Source organism: Micropterus salmoides, unplaced genomic scaffold, assembly GCF_014851395.1.
Source record: "Micropterus salmoides isolate LMB-PRFRI ecotype aquatic unplaced genomic scaffold, ASM1485139v1 Ms_hic_scaffold_13, whole genome shotgun sequence".
Classification (NCBI taxonomy): Eukaryota; Metazoa; Chordata; class Actinopteri; order Centrarchiformes; family Centrarchidae; genus Micropterus; species Micropterus salmoides.
This window is the reverse complement of record NW_024040374.1, coordinates 10,777,904-10,798,231: the sequence shown is the minus strand read 5'-3', so window position 1 is coordinate 10,798,231 and position 20,328 is coordinate 10,777,904. Positions and strand designations below refer to the sequence as shown.

At 38.0% G+C, this 20,328-nt stretch overlaps 1 protein-coding gene across 2 annotated transcripts in view; it reads left to right on the top strand.

Annotated features, from left to right (window-relative positions):
* The first annotated feature begins 2,046 nt into the window (after positions 1-2,046).
* The window catches only part of LOC119900495 (E3 ubiquitin-protein ligase rnf213-alpha-like), a 54,740-nt gene continuing 36,458 nt past the window's right edge, over positions 2,047-20,328 (top strand). For both annotated transcript variants that reach the window (XM_038715501.1, XM_038715499.1), the window contains exons 1-22: positions 2,047-2,160; positions 2,647-2,753; positions 3,274-3,362; positions 6,280-6,975; positions 7,399-7,592; positions 7,817-7,954; positions 8,220-8,425; positions 8,916-9,184; positions 9,292-9,542; positions 10,016-10,222; positions 10,693-10,885; positions 11,866-11,921; positions 12,043-12,202; positions 12,631-12,765; positions 12,905-13,003; positions 13,087-13,209; positions 13,637-13,826; positions 15,229-15,402; positions 17,619-17,771; positions 18,622-19,238; positions 19,533-19,692; positions 19,770-19,987. In XM_038715501.1, the coding sequence (XP_038571429.1) occupies positions 2,654-2,753; positions 3,274-3,362; positions 6,280-6,975; positions 7,399-7,592; positions 7,817-7,954; positions 8,220-8,425; positions 8,916-9,184; positions 9,292-9,542; positions 10,016-10,222; positions 10,693-10,885; positions 11,866-11,921; positions 12,043-12,202; positions 12,631-12,765; positions 12,905-13,003; positions 13,087-13,209; positions 13,637-13,826; positions 15,229-15,402; positions 17,619-17,771; positions 18,622-19,238; positions 19,533-19,692; positions 19,770-19,987 (4,428 nt within the window). In that variant the 5' untranslated portion in view covers positions 2,047-2,160; positions 2,647-2,653. The remainder of the gene's footprint in view (positions 2,161-2,646; positions 2,754-3,273; positions 3,363-6,279; positions 6,976-7,398; positions 7,593-7,816; positions 7,955-8,219; positions 8,426-8,915; positions 9,185-9,291; positions 9,543-10,015; positions 10,223-10,692; positions 10,886-11,865; positions 11,922-12,042; positions 12,203-12,630; positions 12,766-12,904; positions 13,004-13,086; positions 13,210-13,636; positions 13,827-15,228; positions 15,403-17,618; positions 17,772-18,621; positions 19,239-19,532; positions 19,693-19,769; positions 19,988-20,328) is intronic.

Here is a 20,328-nt window from a genome sequence, read left to right as displayed (position 1 = left end):
AAGAGTTTACATCTCAGTTCGAGGGATAAAAATATGCCTCAGAAGGAACAACATTTCTGTGAGATGAATGGAGCTAGATGCAGAAAGAGAGATGTTTTTCTGGCAGGCTGGGATTAGATGTGGTTCCATAAATATGTTGGGCAGCTTGGTATAATTTGTGCCCACTGGTAAATAGGCCGCCTTCCCAAGGGAAGTGATGACGTCTGCAGCCCGTCTGCATCATCAGCCACAAATCAGCTTCATCCTTTTACTGGAAGAGGCAGAGAGACAAAATGTGGGGGGAGCATCAGTGATCCCCATGGCAACACATGCAGAATGACGCAGGTAAAAGCAATTGAAAGAGGTAGTGATTGGCTAGTGACTGCAGTGGTGTGTGTGTGTGTGTGTGTGTGTGTGTGTGTGTGTGTGTGTGTGTGTGTGTGTGTGTGTGTGTGTGTGAAAGAGATGTGTGGGTGGTAAAGAAGAGGAGGGGGACTCAATAGCCCAGCACTGAGATTAGCCCCCACACACCCAAACACACATACACAGTCCAAGCCTGTTAGCACGGTCAACAATTCTGCCTAGCAATGACATGATATGATTTAGCACTCTCCTTGAGCACTGACTTCAGAGGCAGAAGAAAATAGTGTGATTTTCCTCCCTCATAAATGCCATCTTGGGTATTACGCATGCATGCATGCATTTTGGAAGGAAAATATTCCCCACATTCCCCCCACATGAACTCCACATACCCAGCTATTTAATTTCAGTGCCATTAAAATAGACCTTTCAGGTGCTTTGGAAAAGCTTTAATGCTGAATTTAATTAAATTTTAAAGGTCATTCTTCCCTGTAGCCTTCTTCTTTACTGCACTTTTTCTTCCAGTTGTCATGTTTTATCTCTCTCAGTCACCTTTTACAGCCCTGCCTGTTTTATTTTATTGTATGGTGAATGTTACATTTTTGCCTCCAAAATTAATTGTACATTTCCAGAATGGGATTTTAAAGCTATGATACAACACATTCAAACTACAGATGGGGTGTAATTGTTTATTATTGCCATTGTTGGCGTACAGTGAAAATGTTATCTGGTATTGTAAATACATCTGGCACAACACTTCTGTTCAACATTCACTCCTTGTCTACACTACATTTTGTAGCAAAAGCAGCATTTCAGTACCACGGCTGCAGTGCTCCATTAATATCTACTCTGGTTCTGCTCAGCAATAGTACTTCACTTGGACATTGTGCAGTGTTGTCTGCCTTTCTTAACCCCACTGCCTGCTCCTTAGCTCTCTTGGTACAGTGGCTTGTTTGGACTGATCTACTTTTGCAGACCTTTTGCTTGCCAGTTGAGCAAGTTATGTTCCTATTGTGTATAGTGCATTTTAATTATGTGTGCCGTGTTTTAATTATTTATGTCCAATTTTAGATGTGGTCATAACCTTTTCTCACTGTGGTTTCATGATAGGGAGTAAGGGTAGAGGAGAAGGGTTTTAGATTGATTAATGTTGCCACCTAATGGCTACCAATGAGTATGACTGTGTGTATCAGTGCTTTATCAGAAGGTTGTGGAACATGTCAATGAACTGTATGAATTGTTAGCATAATAATACTACTGATAATGATAGTGATACTTTTCGGGAGCAGTATTTCTGTATGATTTCTTAATGTTATTGAAATAATCTTAGAACATTTGCATTGTTTCCATACTTACAGAAACTTTACTGTGAACATAGATTGCATGGACTGTAAAAAAAATAAAACATTTTTGTTCAGGAGAACTGGTCTTAAAGTCTACTGTACAAAGATAATATAGTTTTCTGAAATACTATTTAGAAATATCTTTATTGCACTTTATGCTCTCTAAAGTTGGTCTATATATAATACTAATTGGACTATATGGGACCGGTCCCTAGAACCAACTTCTCAAATGTTAAGATTTGCTTCTTTTCTTTGTCATATAGGAGAATAAATGAAATATCTTTGTTGGTCAGACAAAACAAGCAATTTGAAGATGTCACTTTAGAATCGAAAGAATTTATGCAGAAAAAACAAAGTAGCCACACCTCTTTCTGTAAATGAAAATGAAAGTAAATTCATTACCGTCAGTAAGCTATATAAGATCAGTTTTCAGCTCAGATTAGCAGCTTCAACCATGTAAGGAAGTAGAGCAAACAAGGTAGGTGTTTTCCAACAAAGATATGTTAAATTATGCTGACTAGAATATTAAAGTATTGTTCCTGTAATAGTGAATCTGAGGTTAGTCATACTGAGAGGTAGGCTATTTTTAAAAATTGTCTTTGTATTACAATAGATTTTGCTTCTGTTGTTATTATTATTATTATTATTATTATTATTAATATATGGTATTATTTTCGACTATTGAATTTTAAGTGCTACTCAGGTCATTCAGCTCGTTGAAAGAATAAAAAGGCAGACAAAGAGGAAGAAGGAAGTGAGACAAAATTACTACGTCTTTTTTAGATGTTGCAAAGCTACTACATGCATAACAAAGTAAGATCTAAATCCTTTTTTAGTTTTATAATGGGCTGAATTACCATTAAGTTTAATGGTATGGTATATTCTTTCTGAAATACATAATGCTCAACAAGCAGGCTTACATCAAAATATTTGCCCTCATTGTTATCTGTTGTCTGTCAAACAGGTACATCATGTTTTGCCCAGAATGTCGAAATAAAGTGGAAAAGTCATTTAGATTCTGTCCTGAATGTGGCTACAAGTTATTTATCTTGACTCAGAATAGGACACAGGGTAAGTGTACCAGCAAACAATTTTTTGTGAATATCTTATGGTTATTGGGTGAAATATAATTATATGGGATTTCTGTTAATTACACTTATTTTGTCATCCACACATCCAACTATTGATTTATTAAAAATCATGACACTGTATCGGTGTTAAATTACTTCCTATATTGAGATCACATGTTTTTCAAGTCATATAAAGCTGTGTCATGTGCAACCATAAAACAATCCTGCTGGTGGATCTTTAACCAGAATAAGACTGAGAAATAATGTAATCTGTATACCTAGTCTTCTGATAGAAAGTAATGTGTTTTTCGTAGCCAATAACATTGTTTTCTGTGCTGTACATAGACTTTAATGAAGTATTTATTATCTCTATGGTAGGGGAAAGTCCACTTTGGTTTACCATAAAACTTAAGTCTGTAATTTATTGTCCTGTTATTTACATGGAGGAGTATATAAAAGATTAAAACTAACACATTTACTGTGGATATCTAATATGTCACATAACATGAATTGTTTCCCAGATGTGGCCACAGCAGCACATAAACCCTCAGTCACTGCTGAGGAGAAGAACCAAAGGGAGGATCAAGATGTTAAAGAAGAACAAGAAAAGGTGAAAAGGATAAGAAACAATTGGCATAATTTTCATTTAAAGTGTATAAAGAAAACAAAACAGAAAGAGAGTCCATCCATTGTTCTTTTACAGCCCCAACCAACATACTCTTACTTTCTCTTCCTAAAACTGACACGTTATTCTGTCTGCTAGTTTAAATCGACTTTATCTAGGGCGGCAAGCTTATAAAAACAAGGTATGGCAGCAATGTGTTTAGAATCAATTTGAAAACTTCTTTAATATACTGTTATGCAGTGCAGTACAACACCACCACCATGATCTCAATCATAAATATAGTTGAATTAACACCTCTTTGACAGTGTCAACAAAAACTGAAGATCACAAGTTCTGTAAAGGTTGAATTCAGCTGTGTTCTCTAGTTATATAGACTGTACTGGTGTATCTAATGAGGTGGCCACTAAATGTAAACCTTTTGGAGCGTCTACGGATGCAGAAAGTAAATTCCGTTTTGTGATAGGGTTGGGTATACCGGGACAATTAAATCAGGACTAATCAAGCTATGCTAGTGCAGCAAAAGTAGTTTTCCACAGGACTACATAGCATAGTAAAAGCCATTGTTTACCACAATGACATGTTGGAAGTGTTTCTGGTTGGCAGCCTGTCATCTGCAGGATTTTATTGTACTAGCTTTACTAGTTTCTTACTTATCAATCTTTCCTTGCAATATTTCAGCTGACCAAATAGTGCTGAATGTGTCAATATACTATACATGCTGGTCAGCATGGTGATCCCTTGCTGTGAAGCTGCAGTGGAAATGCATGCACAGCTTAGTGTTGTATGGTACAACTAAAGTAGCTCTTGAAAAGTATGAGGAGCTAACTAATGTGTGTTTTTGGTGTAAAATAAAGTATTGCGTCGTGGTCTACTGAGATAATGAGGTAAAATAAAGGCAGTCACATAAGTTATGAAGCAGGTCTAATCTACGTATGAATTTTAATAAATGTATTAGAATTAATACCCAATTATGAAGTTTAATATTCATAAAATATCATAAAAATCTCTCGTTTCGGGGCACCACCGGAGTTGTTATTATCCTAGAGTCTCCGGACCTCTAGGTAGCTTTTAATAATTATACAATTATTCACTAGTGATCAGTTAGTTAATAATCGCTCAATTATCTTAAATCAATCAGTCAGTCTCATATATAAAGGGTCAATTCTCTTGGCAGGGACGTTAAAATGGGCAACACACACACTTCCTTTATTACAGTTAATTTATTAATAACTAAAGCTATATAAAAGGGTGGTTAAATACATCAGGGCAATAAACAATGGCTGAACACTGAGAATGGAGATTCGATTGTGGGAAGCATTTGACTCATACGGCAACTAACGAATGCAATTAGATGATAACTCGGTTAAATTTGTCTAGGGGTATAAAGATTCCATATGCTGGACTAAAGAAAAATGGATTAGCAACTATTGGACGTCACTGACCACAGAATGTTTGTTAAGTCTTACTGCTTGTCGACGGCCTGCTTTGGCCTGTTGCACGGGTCCCACGCTAGCTGCCCGATCCTGGCTTTTTGCTAGGGATTCTCCAGGGTTCTCCATGTCTGAAGAAAAACCTCAAGGGTTGGTCGTCATCCGTCTGGCAATTCGGCTGTTTCAGGTTTCCTTCGTTGCCGCTGGCGAGACCACGTGGCTTGGTCTGACCTCGGTGAAGTTGGCTCGACGAAAAAGCTTAAAAAGAACTGGGTCGTTCTTTAATTAACTAGTGTAACTTAACGGACTGATAACTTTAACAAAACAAAATAAAGAAAGAAAATAAAACAAGTACAGTTGCTGGAACTGAGGGACAAATTGATGTTGCGGCACTTCGCGTGTGTAGCTTCAAGCGAAACAAAGACTTTGTTGCGCTGGTCGATTCTTAGGGCGTTGCCGGGAGATGCACGCCGGACGCGTGCCGAAGCGTCCAGAGGGCAGAGCGGAGCCGAAGAGAAGAGAAGAGAAGAGAAGAGAGGAGAGCGGGCGACGTCGTGTGTCACTCTTTTGTGGTCTAGGGCGTGGTTCCCCCGAGGGCAGTCTTTTGTTTCCGGACTTCGTTGTCTTTCTAAACTTTTAATGTCTCTAAAAAGGAAAAGAAAATCTATTTGCGCGTATTATAATCAGATATTTTCCACAATCAAACCTCACTGGTCAAACAGTTGTACCTTCCTAAGTTAAGCATTTGGTAACAGGAAAACAACGGAATTTCCAACAATGGTGTGTAATACTTATTTCGTCCACTTGGGGGAGCTAAAGGGGAGTTCTGATAGGCTGTTCAGGGAAATGCTAAGCGCTGGTTACTGTCCCTTTTGTCAGTTTAACAGTCAGGCATCGCGCTATCAGCTTCGGAATCAAAAGGTGCCAGTTTTACCATCAACTGCTCAGGAATAGCACTTAGAGAAAGTGACCTCTCCACCCCTCATTCTGTTGGGGTCTCTTCAGCCGTCTGTAGAGGGTTGATAATTAATCCCCCTGCTCTCAGGGAGAGGGGAATAGTTTTGAGTAGTTCAAATTTATTTAATATAAAATGCACAAATCCACACTGTTGTCCCACTATAGTTATCATAGTGACACAGTTTGCCTAGCATACCTTCCAAGTGCAAATTGACATATCTATCTTGTTAAGACAGCTAATATTTCAGTTTCACTAGCTGATGAATACTGAAACGATGGAAGATGACATATCATTTGTATTTTTTCATATATATTATTTATATGTTTAATACATTTTATTCCTCAACATGGATGTTATCCATTATTTTAATTTGTGTTCAGAAAAAAATGTGGTTCTTTGCCTACACACATCTCAACCAACTGAGGGAAATTTCTACGACCAGAGAAGCTTTAAGGCAAAGGTTTATGAATCTAAAACTGATATCTGCTAAGGTAACTATTAAGACACTTTTCAGGAGCAGCCTGCCATTGGTAACTCAGAGCCAGCCAGAGATGGTGCGACACCACAGGACCCATCACATAACACTGCCAGCCCAACCACACTGCAAAAAGAAGCCACACCTTCTTCAACCAGTCAGACTTTCTCAGTTGGCGAATCAGTCACAAGCAGGAACCCACAAGTCACAGAGACTTGTAAGAAGGAAGAGAGGCTACCTACAGAAGCTTCTGAAAGTGAGGCGGCTGCTAGATCAAACCTGTCAGTTTCCATGATATCACCCTGTCATATACCTGGTAGTGATAAACTGACAGAGCAACAAACTGAGGCCCCACCAGGTATTAGACCAGAGGACAGCACTGACACTGTGCAAATTTCTGCTGACAAACCGGGTGACAATACTCCTGGGCCGTTGTCTACCTCTGTGTCATCTCTAACATCAGCTAAAGAAACTGTCTCCACTGCATCTGAATCATCTGAGCAAAAACCTCAAGAATGTGATCCCATGGCAAAGCAGCCCGTCGGTGAACAAGATAAAGATAAGACAATATCTCACGAGACACAAAATCTTTCTGGGATGCCAGATGACGATGAAAATCACACCTGGTCTAAACAACATAAATTCGCTAAACAAACCGACAGCAAAGAAGACAAAGCAGCCAGAGATTCTGCTGATTCATGTCCAGTAACAAAGAAAACAGCCAAAAGCTCTGAGGTGAATATCTGTCAAAAACATTTTTTACATCAGTTTTTACCCTCAAACTGACTTAAACCCAAATTATTAGCTTATAACAAAATATTTATTGAATTTTACTTATTTTCTATAGAAATTAATTCTGTAATTATTTTCATCAGCCTGACATTAAAACCATGGTGTTTCGGCAATAATCATAGATAAAAGTTATTAACTGTGTAAAATGAATTATCAGTCTATTTGCCAACCATGAGCAGCTTTAGGGTGGTAATTCTGTGTTTTGGTGTCCAATGCCTTTATTTATGACTAAAGACAATAATATGAGTTTTGAGAGAATTGACAGACATGATAAGCCTACACTTTAACTGTATGTATTGCGTAGTAGATATGGTAATATCCTGATAATCAGGTAATTACTCTTCAGCTTTTTTATTTTTCTCACAGGCTGTTGACACAAAATCCAGTGAGAAAACAAGCACACACCTGACAAAGAGACACGAACAGCAGCCAGGCAACAGAGATGTAGATGTCTCCAGCATGTCACCAGTACCCTCCTTGCCTCCCAGTCAGAGTGATGAGAAGGTGGGTGTTGGACCAAATATTATGGAATCATCCGCTGAACTTCAGACACCACAAATGTAAGTTTTGGGTTCTAAGAAACTTTACAATTGTTTGTTTTTTCTTCTAATCTGCTATATTTATATAGTATTTATGTGATGTTCTTAGCAAAGCTTCTTACATAGTCTGGCTTTTATGGTGTTTTGTTCGAATTTGTAATTGATATTGCATTATTAATTTTATAAAGAAAATATGAAGTTAACATATATCTATTTGACTTTTATTTTTTTCTTTTACCAACCAGTGAATGTATACCTGTGTACTTCCATGCTGTCACTTCCAAAGATTTTCATTTGGATCCAGAAAAGGATATTATTTTCTTAAGATCTGAAAAATTGTTTGGAAAATGGGAGAAAAATGGCCGGAGAATGTTCTTCTCTAGGTATGACTTCTTTTGAAAAAAATATGCTTCACAATTATACCAAAACAACTGTAAATTTGTAAATTTTGTAAGTTATCCACTAAAATCCATTAAAACAATGAAATGATGGTGATTATGGGCCTTTAAAATAAAATAAGTTACTTTTAGCTTTCTTCACCACCTAGTAGCATAGTGACTATTATTCACTGGATTGTTTTCTTTGAAAAAATGAGTTTGTCACATCTTTGCCCATCCAGTCACAAATAATAACTGCTGTGTTTCACAGGTCTCTAGAGGACAAGCAATATCTTGTGGAGGGACAAGTTATGATTCCTAAGAGCATAATTCATGAGAGCATTCCCTACAAATATGTCATTTGCAAGCCCAGTGAAAATGGCTATAAGAGCATGTATGAGATCATCTTCCAAAAAGATGGAAATCAATATGTCAACAGGTGTTTAGCAATCAAAGAGGATTTGTTAACACATGAAGGTAATCAAGATTCACTTTATATTCTACACTCAGGCAGTGAGTGTAACAGCTACTGCTATTACATGTTTACATGCTTGAGATATCAGCCATTACTATCTTATTGTAGATTATTGGTATGGCAGTATAGAAATGCCTCAAAATATTATTAAAATATATTTGAGTTAATTAGTAACTGTATCTTAATTACATAGTTTGTCCACCAGAAAACACTGGCAAGTTTGTTTTGGGTCACCACAGGGGACAGCACGTGCTAAGATCTAAGACAGGGTCTGAGTCTTTCCGCCCATTAGTAAGATGCATGTGTGCAATGCTAGACAGCAAGATTGAGATTTTCAGATCTCTCTTTATCCGATCAGCTGTACTGTAGTTTGTTTATGCTAATATGTAGTGTACGTAAAGCTCTTAACCAATTAAGTGGAAAAGCATGAAAAAATAAACATGAAATAGCATAAAGCTTCCTTATTAATTTTATTTATTTTGGACCTTCAAGGCGAATGGCACCAGTATGATGATATGATCCATCTCGAACTGAAGAAGAGGTTCTGGCTTTGGGATTCGACCAAAGAAGTTGTAATGAAAGGGAGAGACCTAGCAGGCAGGGTGATGCTAAATATCATCTTTGACCTTCTTACAACTTGGAATGAACCAAATGTGGACAACTTCTTTTTCCTGCTGCAACAATTCTTTCACACATACAGCAATCCTTTACTTCATGATGGCATAACACGACAGTGGGGATTGAGATATGGTATAGAAGAGGTAAATCTCTGGAATTTTAACACATGAGACAAATTGAATTGATTAAACAGTTTTCAGGACAAATTATTATCAGACTTGTTTTTACCCCCTTCCTTTACTTTTTCTAGGTGAAAATCCTGCTCAAACATGCTCTGGAGGAAAACATCAATCCCAGAAAGCAGAAAAAAAATACAAAATCCCTCTTACCACCTCTGAACGCAGGAGTTGTTAGTTTGCTTATTTACAACAAGTATCTGAAAGACGATGTGAAGGATCAATTTTCTAGTATATGTGAACTTCTTTGCCTGCCCAACAAGCCACAACACCAATTCTTCTCTTTTTGGAAAGACTTTGCAACCCCTTTAGCAAATCAAAAGAGGTCAGTGATATGTGGTTTAAGTTACCATAAAACAAATATTGTTATCAATACAATAGATTATTATAATCACAATACAGCTTATAATTTAGAAATAAATAAAAGGAAACGATAATATAATATTAGCACTTGTGTTGTGTGATCAGATACTTAAACATAAAATAAGAGACCACGAGAGTTGGAGGAAACTGAACTGAGCTTTATACTAAAAATGTCATTGTCCTTGTATGTTAAAAGGGTACATCCATCCTGTAACACTCCTTAACAGGTGTTGGCAGTTATGTATCATTTCATTGCTTACCAACAACGGTGTAATTAAATCAAAAGAGTAGGGAGAAGAGGAGGTGCTGGTGTTTTTCTTTGTTTGTTATATTGGTACTTAAGTGTAGATGCTGAACATTTAGATAATCATTTAAAAACTTAGTGGACAAATGTAAAAATAATGAAACTAAACACTGTCTTCTCCACTGGTATAGTGTTGCAGAGGCTGTTCAGATGTTTTGCAACAGTGCTAGACAGCACCATATTGAGAAGTGGGTCTTGGTCATCCCTCTGATTCACCTACTGAGAGGAGAAAGCAAGCCATTTGAGCCAGTTCCACCTGTCTTGAATCCACAGTTTGACTCCTGGACAGGCTTAAGAGGGAGCAAAGGAACACATGTCTCCAGGGATGGTAATATTAGGTATGGGGTTTTTTTTCTCCTAAAAAGACTTGAGTACACCTACATACCTTTTTTGAATATCTGGATAAAATGTTTAAACAAAACTGCAAAAACTGTGTTGTCAGTGGCCCTAAATAACAGTAAGAGATGTTACAGTATTTTACTTTGATAACCAGAAATTCCAAAGTAATGGTTAATCTTTTATCCTAATATTTCATAACCCCCAAACGTCTTAAAGCAATGGCTCCACATTTTAGGAAATACATCATCCCCATGAGGTTGCCAGGCAACCAGCTGAGACCCCAGGAAGTCAGTGCTCCGGGTCAAAAATAGTAAAATTTCTGTAATAGTTATTATTTTGATGACATCATGTTGAAATTTATTTATATGCATTATTTGATGGTTCCCACTCCTGACCCATGGGGTATTCTAATTGTTTGTTTCTTAACCTCACCACCTGCTCATCATAATCAACTCTGACATTAAATTAGGAGTGTGATCGGAATTATGAAAGACCATGCATACCTGGCCGACATTGATCGCCTTCTTGTGCACTCTTGGATGTCTCTGCTGCGTGTGGATGATTTACCAAGCTTCATATCCAGTGTGCAAGTGGACCTCCTAGACATTCTTCATTACATGCAGTTCAGTATCAAATCTGGAATAACTTATCCTAACTACATGGTATGTATATATAAAGCAGCTATAGATATTCCTAGAATAACAATGTATCAAATGACAATGTGACACTGTGAAAGGGGTTCAGAATTATCACCTGAACCTGCAGCTTCCCTTGGCTTTACAGAGCTTTGTAATGATTGTAAGCTCATTGTTCAACTGTTGCTGCAACTTCACTGATTTGTTTCACTCTCACAGCTCTCATATTGTTGTCTTTGGATGCAGCAGCCAGCTGTTTTCTGTGGAAAAGCTCTGAAAACTCACTGTACACTACCTGCTCAGCACCAAACAGCAGACAGACACAGCCACTAGCTGGTGAACATTGGAGAACATGTAGCAGCTAAAGAGCCAGAAATTTTAGGAGTTGGGAGAGACCAAATCAGATACAACATTGATTGAATATTGGACTTATATTCATCAGGTGGCCATAGACATGAGTCCAAATGAATAATAAATTCTGCTCTGTAACTATTGGATGTGTAAATAAGCAGTCCCTCCAGGATTATGGGTGAATAAGTGAAAACTGCAAAGGTAGATTTAGCTTTAGAATTATAGCTGAATAATAAGAATTGATTCTTTGAATACCGTAAGCTTGAAAAGCTTTCTCAAAATGTTTAAACACTTGACTTTTTTATTCCTAAACTATGTCCTTAAATCACACACACAGAGTTCACTGTCATACAGACAAGACAATAGGCTATGCCTGTCACTCTGTGATGAACCACATTAACGCTACCCCTAACCCTGCATTTTTAAGCCAACTAACCTTGATTCTTTCAGAACTTGCAATTGACCGGGATGCAACAGCCTGTGTCACAGTGGTTTATCATATCTGACGTCCTCCTTTTGTGTTGGCAAAGTGTTTGTTAATACACAATTTCCTTTTATGTCGCCCCCAGGTGGCCCAAAATAAAACAGTAATCGCAGGATTAGTAATGCCTAGTGTATGCCTTTAAATTACATGTCTTTTGTTATTCGGATTGCAGGCCTTGAAAGAATTGGTACATCATCTCATCAACAGAGAAAACCAAGGTAGTAAAAGGTAAACACCTGTGACTGTAGTATCTCTGCAATTATATCTGTAATATCTATACATTTCAGTATCTATATTACTAGCAACCTTAATGTGTACACAACAATGATAATAATATCTTCCCCCATAGTTTTGATGACAAATATGGAGAGTGTTGCCTGAAAACTGCAGTAAGGCTTCTTGGTTCTATCTGCCATCATACAACAGACACAAACCGCTTAGATGTTCCTCTTTACTTCCTTGATCTGGTCTGTCTGATAATCACGGCATACAACCATGCGGATTCCCAGGTGAGAATCACATGTCAACCTGTTGGAAAGGCTGCATTTTTATGTCTCCATACCAAGCCATAGTCAAGTCTTTAAATGTCAGGAGCAGGTTACAGTAACAGCTTTATTATTGTTTTTTGTCTATCTTGTATAATGTAAAAAATAATGAAACTTGTGGTCCCTCTAGCAAACATTTGACCAGTTTTGGGATTTGTTAATCTTGTGTTCTATGTGTTTTTAAAAAGTCTTATTTTTGATGTTCCTTATTAAAAGCAAGGTACACAGCCAAGCTGAAAATACAAACCAGCTAAGTTTTAATGTTTAAATGCAAGCAATGCAATTGTAGAAAAAAAAATGGCTACGTTAAAGTTTATTTTAAAGAGATTTTTTATGTAAAAGAAATATTCAAAATGTAGAGATATACATAGTAACTTAAACTTCTATTCCAGTCAAGAGAGATAATTCATCAAGAGTCATTTGGGGAGACGCTAGAAACAATGAGGAAATGGCGGAGAACTACCTTCAAAAATAAACTTCTTAATGGATGGACAACTGTGCAGTTTTCTGTACCCCTTGAAATTAAGGTAAGCAGAAATGAATGGCAGTGATGTATATGTTGATTCCTGAAATTGTTCTTTTTTTCCCTAGTGCGATAGCCATGTCACGTATGCAGTAAATTGGGACGTAGATGGACAATTAAATTCCAATTGTCTCTCTTTTTAGGTATGGGAAAAGTTACTCTCACTATCCTTCAGTCATGAGGGACGCACTTCATTCTGGAGAACCACCTTCATGGAGGATTTTGAAGGAAAACTAAAACAAGTAAGACTGGATTTGTGTTTGTGTTTACATGCTTTACATCTGTATCTGTGAAACAAAACTAATTGTGTGTGCTTGTGTGTTAGGAACTCCCAGAGGATCAAATTGGAATATACTCCAACAAGATGGAAGAACTGACCAAGACAAGTCCAGTGTTATGCAGCACAGTGGAGAAATGTGCATTGGAGGCAATTGCGGTTGTTTGTCAGGTATGGTTTTGATAAGTGGTGAATAAGCAGTTAATAAATGCTTTGTACTATATCATGCAAATGTATAAGCTTAAAGATATCTTTTTTGTGTGTATTCAAATGCAATTCCTATAAAGCAGTGAAAAATTATGTAAACCATTTAAGCTTCTACATCAATTCTTTAAAAACTTATAAGTACTATTACAAGGCTTTATTTGAATGAATGGATATATGTAATTAAAAACTCCTAAAGACACAAAAAATAGTCTTGATCAAAAAGATTCTCACACATTGCTCTTTCAATTATTGCATTCATTAAATATTAATTCAGTATATCTCTCTTCAAGACTTTGAGCTCTCCTCCATCGCACCTGCATGACTGCACATGGGATGATTGCGCTACTTAGATTACTTAAATGTTGTGCATGTTTTAATTTTTACTGTTTAGGATAAATCTGGCAGAGCTGTTTCAGCTCTTTTGGAGAAACATGATATCACAAAGTTTGGGAAGCTGATGTCTGTTGTTGTGCTGAAGACATGGCCCACGGATGTGAATGGAGATTACATTGAAGGCGAGGACTTGATATTTGAGTACCTTGTAAATTGGCCCATGGCTAAAACGGTCTTCCAAATGACAGGTAACTGCTTAAGAATGACTGGGTATCTGCTTTTTATTAATGTCTAGTATATGGTCACTTCTTTGTGTGTATGTATACACTCACCTAAAGGATTATTAGGAACACCTGTTCAATTTCTCATTAATGCAATTATCTAATCAACCAATCACATGGCAGTTGCTTCAATGCATTTAGGGGTGTGGTCCTGGTCAAGACAATCTCCTGAACTCCAAACTGAATGTCAGAATGGGAAAGAAAGGTGATTTAAGCAATTTTGAGCGTGGCATGGTTGTTGGTGCCAGACGGACCGGTCTGAGTATTTCACAATCTGCTCAGTTACTGGGATTTTCACGCACAACCATTTCTAGGGTTTACAAAGAATGGTGTGAAAAGGGAAAAACATCCAGTATGCGGCAGTCCTGTGGGCGAAAATGCCTTGTTGATGCTACAGGTCAGAGGAGAATGGGCCGACTGATTCAAGCTGATAGAAGAGCAACTTTGACTGAAATAACCACTCGTTACAACCGAGGTATGCAGCAAAGCATTTGTGAAGCCACAACACGCACAGACTTGAGGCGGATGGGCTACAACAGCAGAAGACCCCACTGGGTACCACTCATCTCCACTCCAAATAGGAAAAAGAGGCTACAAAAAAAAAAAAAACAGTTGACGACTGGAAAAATGTTGCCTGGTCTGATGAGTCTCGATTTCTGTTGAGACATTCAGATGGTAAAGTCAGAATTTGGCGTAAACAGAATGAGAACATGGATCCATCATGCCTTGTTACCACTGTGCAGGCTGGTGGTGGTGGTGTAATGGTGTGGGGGATGTTTTCTTGGCACACTTTAGGCCCCTTAGTGCCAATTGGGCATCGTTTAAATGCCACGGCCTACCTGAGCATTGTTTCTGACCGTGTCCATCCCTTTATGGCCACCATGTACCCATCCTCTGATGGCTACTTCCAGCAGGATAATGCACCATGTCACAAAGCTCAAATCATTTCAAATTGGTTTCTTGAACATGAGTTCACTGTACTAAAATGGCCCCCACAGTCACCAGATCTCAACCCAATAGAGCATCTTTGGGATGTGGTGGAACAGGAGCTTCGTGCCCTGGATGTGCATCCCACAAACCTCCATCAACTGCAAGATGCTATCCTATCAATATGGGCCAACATTTCTAAAGAATGCTTTCAGCACATCAATGACACGTACAATTAAGGCAGTTCTGAAGGCGAAAGGGGGTCAAACACAGTATTAGTATGGTGTTCCTAATAATCCTTTAGGTGAGTGTATTTATCTCAAGTCAGTCTATCTAATTATTGTCTCAGAAATGTTTTTTTGTGATCAACAGTTCATTTCTTGTTTACATAACTCAGTAAGAGATTTATTTATTTTTGTTTATGTTTGCACGTGTGTTTTAGGGGCAAGAGGAATGCTGATTGACAGTCTGTCAGATGAAGCACAAATGAGGATGACTTTGGCGAGTTCAGCATTCAAATCTGTGTCAGAGAAATTCCTCAGTGGAGAAATCCAAATTAAAACTTTAAACCAAATCCTCCAGAAAGAACGTGAATTTGTTGACTTGCTGAAGCTAGGTAAGTAGCTGTCTATATCTGCTGCTCTTTCTCCACAACTTCCTCTTCATTTGACTTTTCTTTGTTCTCCTGTTTTACTTCTTACACCAGTATAATAATAATAATAAATATAATTAGTGCTCATGACACTTTTAGTATGTAAAACACTGGTTCATTCAGATTACAACAAAGCATATTTTCCGACTTATTCTTAGCAATATCTAGTTATGCAGATTGTCTTGTTTTGATTTAATCAGGTTTTTGAGATCTTCACCATTGAGACCTCTGATGCAATTCCAACACAATGGACACATTGAATTTGTGCTGCTCAAAGCATAAAAAAAAACTCAACTGCAACCGCACAGCTAAAATGAAAACTGCAGACATTGTAATGAATTCTTCATATATTCTTTGTGTGGTTCATCATTAATGATAGATGATTAAAAGTCTATATTTTATTAACATGTAGAGTCAGTAGAAGTAGCAATTTCTTGATACGGTTTCACTAAAATTTGTGAGAATATTTCTGAGGGTGAACTACTATCTTGATTAATGTATTTTTAAGCAATTAAGACCGTTATAAACTGTCAATCTAAAATTAGGTGCTTAGATGCAGAAAAGGAATGTCAGCTGTCAAATTCACTCTGTCAGTGCCGTTAACACGATTTGATTCCTATCACAATTTAATTTCAAGTGTCCTTTTTTGAGTGTTAAGGCGTAGGCTAAATGCATTGTGTCGTAGAACAGATCGTAACTGTATCACCTGTTATTTCAACTGAGGTAAATATAACAAATGAAATTCACATCATCAAGCCAGACTGGCCAAAAATACACTCGCTGGCCACTTTATTAGGTACACCTGTTCAATTGCTTGTTAACACAAATAGCTGATCATCCAATCACATGGCAGCAACTCAATGCATTTAAGTATGTAGACGTGGTCAAGACAACTTTCTCAAGTTCAAGAGCATCAGAATGGGGAAGAAAGGGGATTTAAGTGACTTTGAATGTGGCATGGTTGTTGTTGCCAGACGGGTTGGTCTGAGTATTTCCGAAACTGCTGATCTACTGGGATTTCCATGCACAACCATCTCTAGGGTTTACAGAGAATGTTAAAAAAAGAGAAAATAGCATGTGAGCGGCAGTTGTGTGGATGAAAATGCCTTGTTGATGTCAGAGGTCAGAGGAGAATGGGCAGACTGGTTCGAGTTGACAGAAAGGCAACAGTAACTTAAATAACCATGTGTTACAAGGTATGCAGAATACTATCTCTGAATGCACATGACGAACCTTGAAGAAGATGGGCTACAGCAGCAGAAGTGCCGCTCCTGTCAGCCAAAAACAGAAAACTGAGGCTACAATTCTCATAGGCTGACCAAAATTGGACATTAAAATATTGGAAAAACGTTGGCTGGTCTGATGAGTCTCGATTTCAGCTGCGACATTCAGATGGTAGGGTCAGAATTTGGCGTAAACAACAGGAAAGCATGGATCCATCCTGCTTTATATCAACGGTTCAGTCTGGTGGTGGTGGTGTAATGGTGTGGGGGATATTTTCTTGACACACTTTGGGCGCCTTTGTACCAAGTGAGTATTGTTTCAACGTGACAGCTTACCTGAGTATGGTTGTTGGCCATGTCCATCCCTTTATGACCACAGTGTACCCATCTTCTGATGGCCACTTCCAGCAGGATAATACATCATGTCACAAACTTAAATCATCTCAAACTGGTTTCTTGAACATGACAAAGAGTTCTTGTAGTCCAATGGCGTCCACAATCACCAGATCTCAATCCAATAGAGCACGTTTCGAATGTGGTGGAACTGGAGATTAACATCGGGGATATGCAGCCGACAAATCTGTTGCAATTGTGTGATGCTATCCTGTCAATATGGACCAAAGTCTCTGAGGAATGTAACACCTTGTTAAAAGTATGCCACAAAGAATTAAGGCAGGTCTGGGGGTCCAACCCAGTACTAGCAAGGTGTACCTAATAGTGGCCAGTGTGAATGTGCTGATAACTTAAGAAGTGATTGCATTATTCGGTAAAACATAATTTTTAGGAATAAAGGTGCTGCAGCATGTAAACATTTCTAGTAGACACCCAAAATAATAGTATGAACCTGAAAATTTGCATAATTTCAAGCAATGGTTTCCAACTTGTTTGACTTGTGAACTCAGTGTGTAGTTGAGGCCCCTTGACACATTTTAGATGTCTATGAGTATGTTCCTCTAGATGGCCTCTGTGATGATGGTCGTTGTAAAGATGACAGAAACATGAGAAGATTTCTGAAACTAAGAAAAGAAGAAGCAGAAGCTGTCCATAATGAGAAGGAGATGGTCAAGGCTCTTCTACAAATCTGCCAGGAGCTTCCACAACATGTCAAAGGTACGCAGCACTTGCACACTGAGAATAAAATCAATGCTTAAGGTTCTAGTTTTTTTTCCAAAACCTAGGGGATAAAAAAAAGGGGATAATTCATATGATAGGCTCTGACATGGTATAAAACTTTTAACCAGTTATTTAGGGAAGGTGCTTGTTAAGAACAAAGCCACATGTACACTGATGCCACAGCCTCCCTTACTTTTTGTGGTGTGTCCAACATCATTCACACTGTTAACCAATGAAATGGCTGGTTTGTTTTATTTGTCTTTTCATGATGTTTTATTAGATAAGAAATACAGACTATTGACTGGTTATTGTCTCTCATGCAGGTGGTAAATTTGCACGCATGTTAGCAGTTAACTCTCTGTCAGCTGTAGCCTTTGAGATGTGAACTTGTGAGGCAATGTAAGGCAACATGGGATGAACCAGTCAGTTTTGGCAGTGCTTGCTCTTTGAGGTTAGGATAATTATTTCAGAGGTGTTTCTCAGCAGGGGTATGGAAACACTGACCAAGGCTATCCAAAAGACTCACCTCACTTGACAGTAAGAGTGTTCTTTGAACCACATGCTAATTTTTATCCCATTAAGTGGAATCAAGAGGTTCCTGTTCCAAGTTTGTGGTTCCTCTGCAGGAGCTGCTGGGTCTAATTCTTTGCAACAAGGCTGATCAGTTGATCTGACAGGGCTTTAGTGTCAAGTCGCAACTCCTGTACATTGAAAGGGACCTGTGAAGTTGTTCTTTGTAGATCTTGTATTCTGATATTGTTGATGTAGGACTGAGAGAACAAAGGAAGGACCTGTGTGCTGTCTAGTTATCCACATATATTCTTAATTATATCTTTCTAATTCACAGTTGACTTAAAGGGGTTGGACAGAAAACTTCACCAGAACATTGAGATGATGAATCTGAATGAATTCGTGAAGGTTCACACACTTGATGAACAGACCTCTACTACAATTGAGGTCACCTATTTCAACCTTTGTGATACCACCCGTCAAATGGCTTCAGAACTGCATGCTGTTAAAGACAGCACAATCTTCAAAATGTGCTGGATGAACCAAGTAGAAGAGCTGTCAAGAGAACAGCATGATACAGATGGCACTGAACACCTTGGTGGAAATGAAGAAATCTACACTCTCGATCAGGTCCATAGCAAAATATTCCAGAGCTGCTACAACAAATACAAAGGGCTTTATGATGGTCTGAAGAGTGGGGAACTGTTACTGGAGGAAATAGACAGCACTTTTGATTCCTATAAAGAGAATTATAAAGACTTGGAGAAAGATTTAGACATCATGTGCAGAACAAACCCATCTGATAACAGAAAATGGATCAGAGGAAGGATTCACCAGATTCAACAGTACCATGATCTTCATCTTGCAATGGAATCTGCCAAAATCATCATGGATATCAGGAACACGATATGTCCAGAAGGAGATTTCGAAGTAGTGGAAAAATTGCTGCAAATGGTACGTAACCTAACAATTTAAAGTTAGGAATGTCGTTAAAAAAGATCTTTTTACATGGCTTTGTTGATGAGGGAGAATCTACGAGGAATACGTTTTTGGTGGCTTTAGAAGACTATGTAGTTGTATTCAGCTGTGGAAAATGTGTTTATCAGACACACATGATTGTGGACATATTTTTTTAATATTTAATCTTTATTTAGTCATAAACCTTTATGTCAAATAGACTTTTTACAACCATCTTAACTGGAATCATGAATCACACACTCATTCATATTCTAAATGTATTTTTTTCAGACTCAAGCTGACTTCAAGAAAAACAGCCTGAATTGCATAGATGATACCTTCATGGAGGCCAAAAAGATTCTGAAGGACATTACGAATGATCACAGGGAATGTCTTCAGGAACTCAGTCTGAGTCGAACATTTGTCCTGTGGGTTAAAAAAGAACTTGAAGGTACAGTAGATAACATTTTTGTTAATGAGAGTTAAACACCATGATTTGTATCAGTTTGAGAAAATTTGTTATTGCAGATATCAATGAGCTGAAAGTTTTTGTTGACCTGGCATCCATATCTGCTGGAGAAAATGACCTGGATGTGGATCGAGTGGCCTGTTTTCATGATGCTGTCCTTGGTTACTCGTCCATGTTGTATGGACTGAAGCAGGACTCTAATTTTGAGGCCCTTAAAGAGTCATTGTCAAAATTGTGGAAGGCACTTGAAAATGACAAGAGAATACCGAAAAAGCTGGTGAGATTCTACCCTTTTGTTACCACCATACTAAAGTCTAACCAATAAATTGGTGCGCTAACAGGCTGATATGAGCTATTTACAGATAAAGTGGTATCTCTATTTATAACAGCCAATAAATGAGAATTACGAAAGAGACAGAGAGACAGAAGAGGGATCCTTCCCATCATGAGTGTTTTCATTGCATAGTTTGTCCACCAGATTGTGTGGATGTGCTTGTGGGTATTAAACTGTATGTGCGTCTTCACTGACCTGTTTTCAAGACATGGTGTCGTTTATAAGTAGGCCTCTTTTCATTCTTATGTACCATAATGTCTTTCCTCTCTGTCGAAGAGGAATGT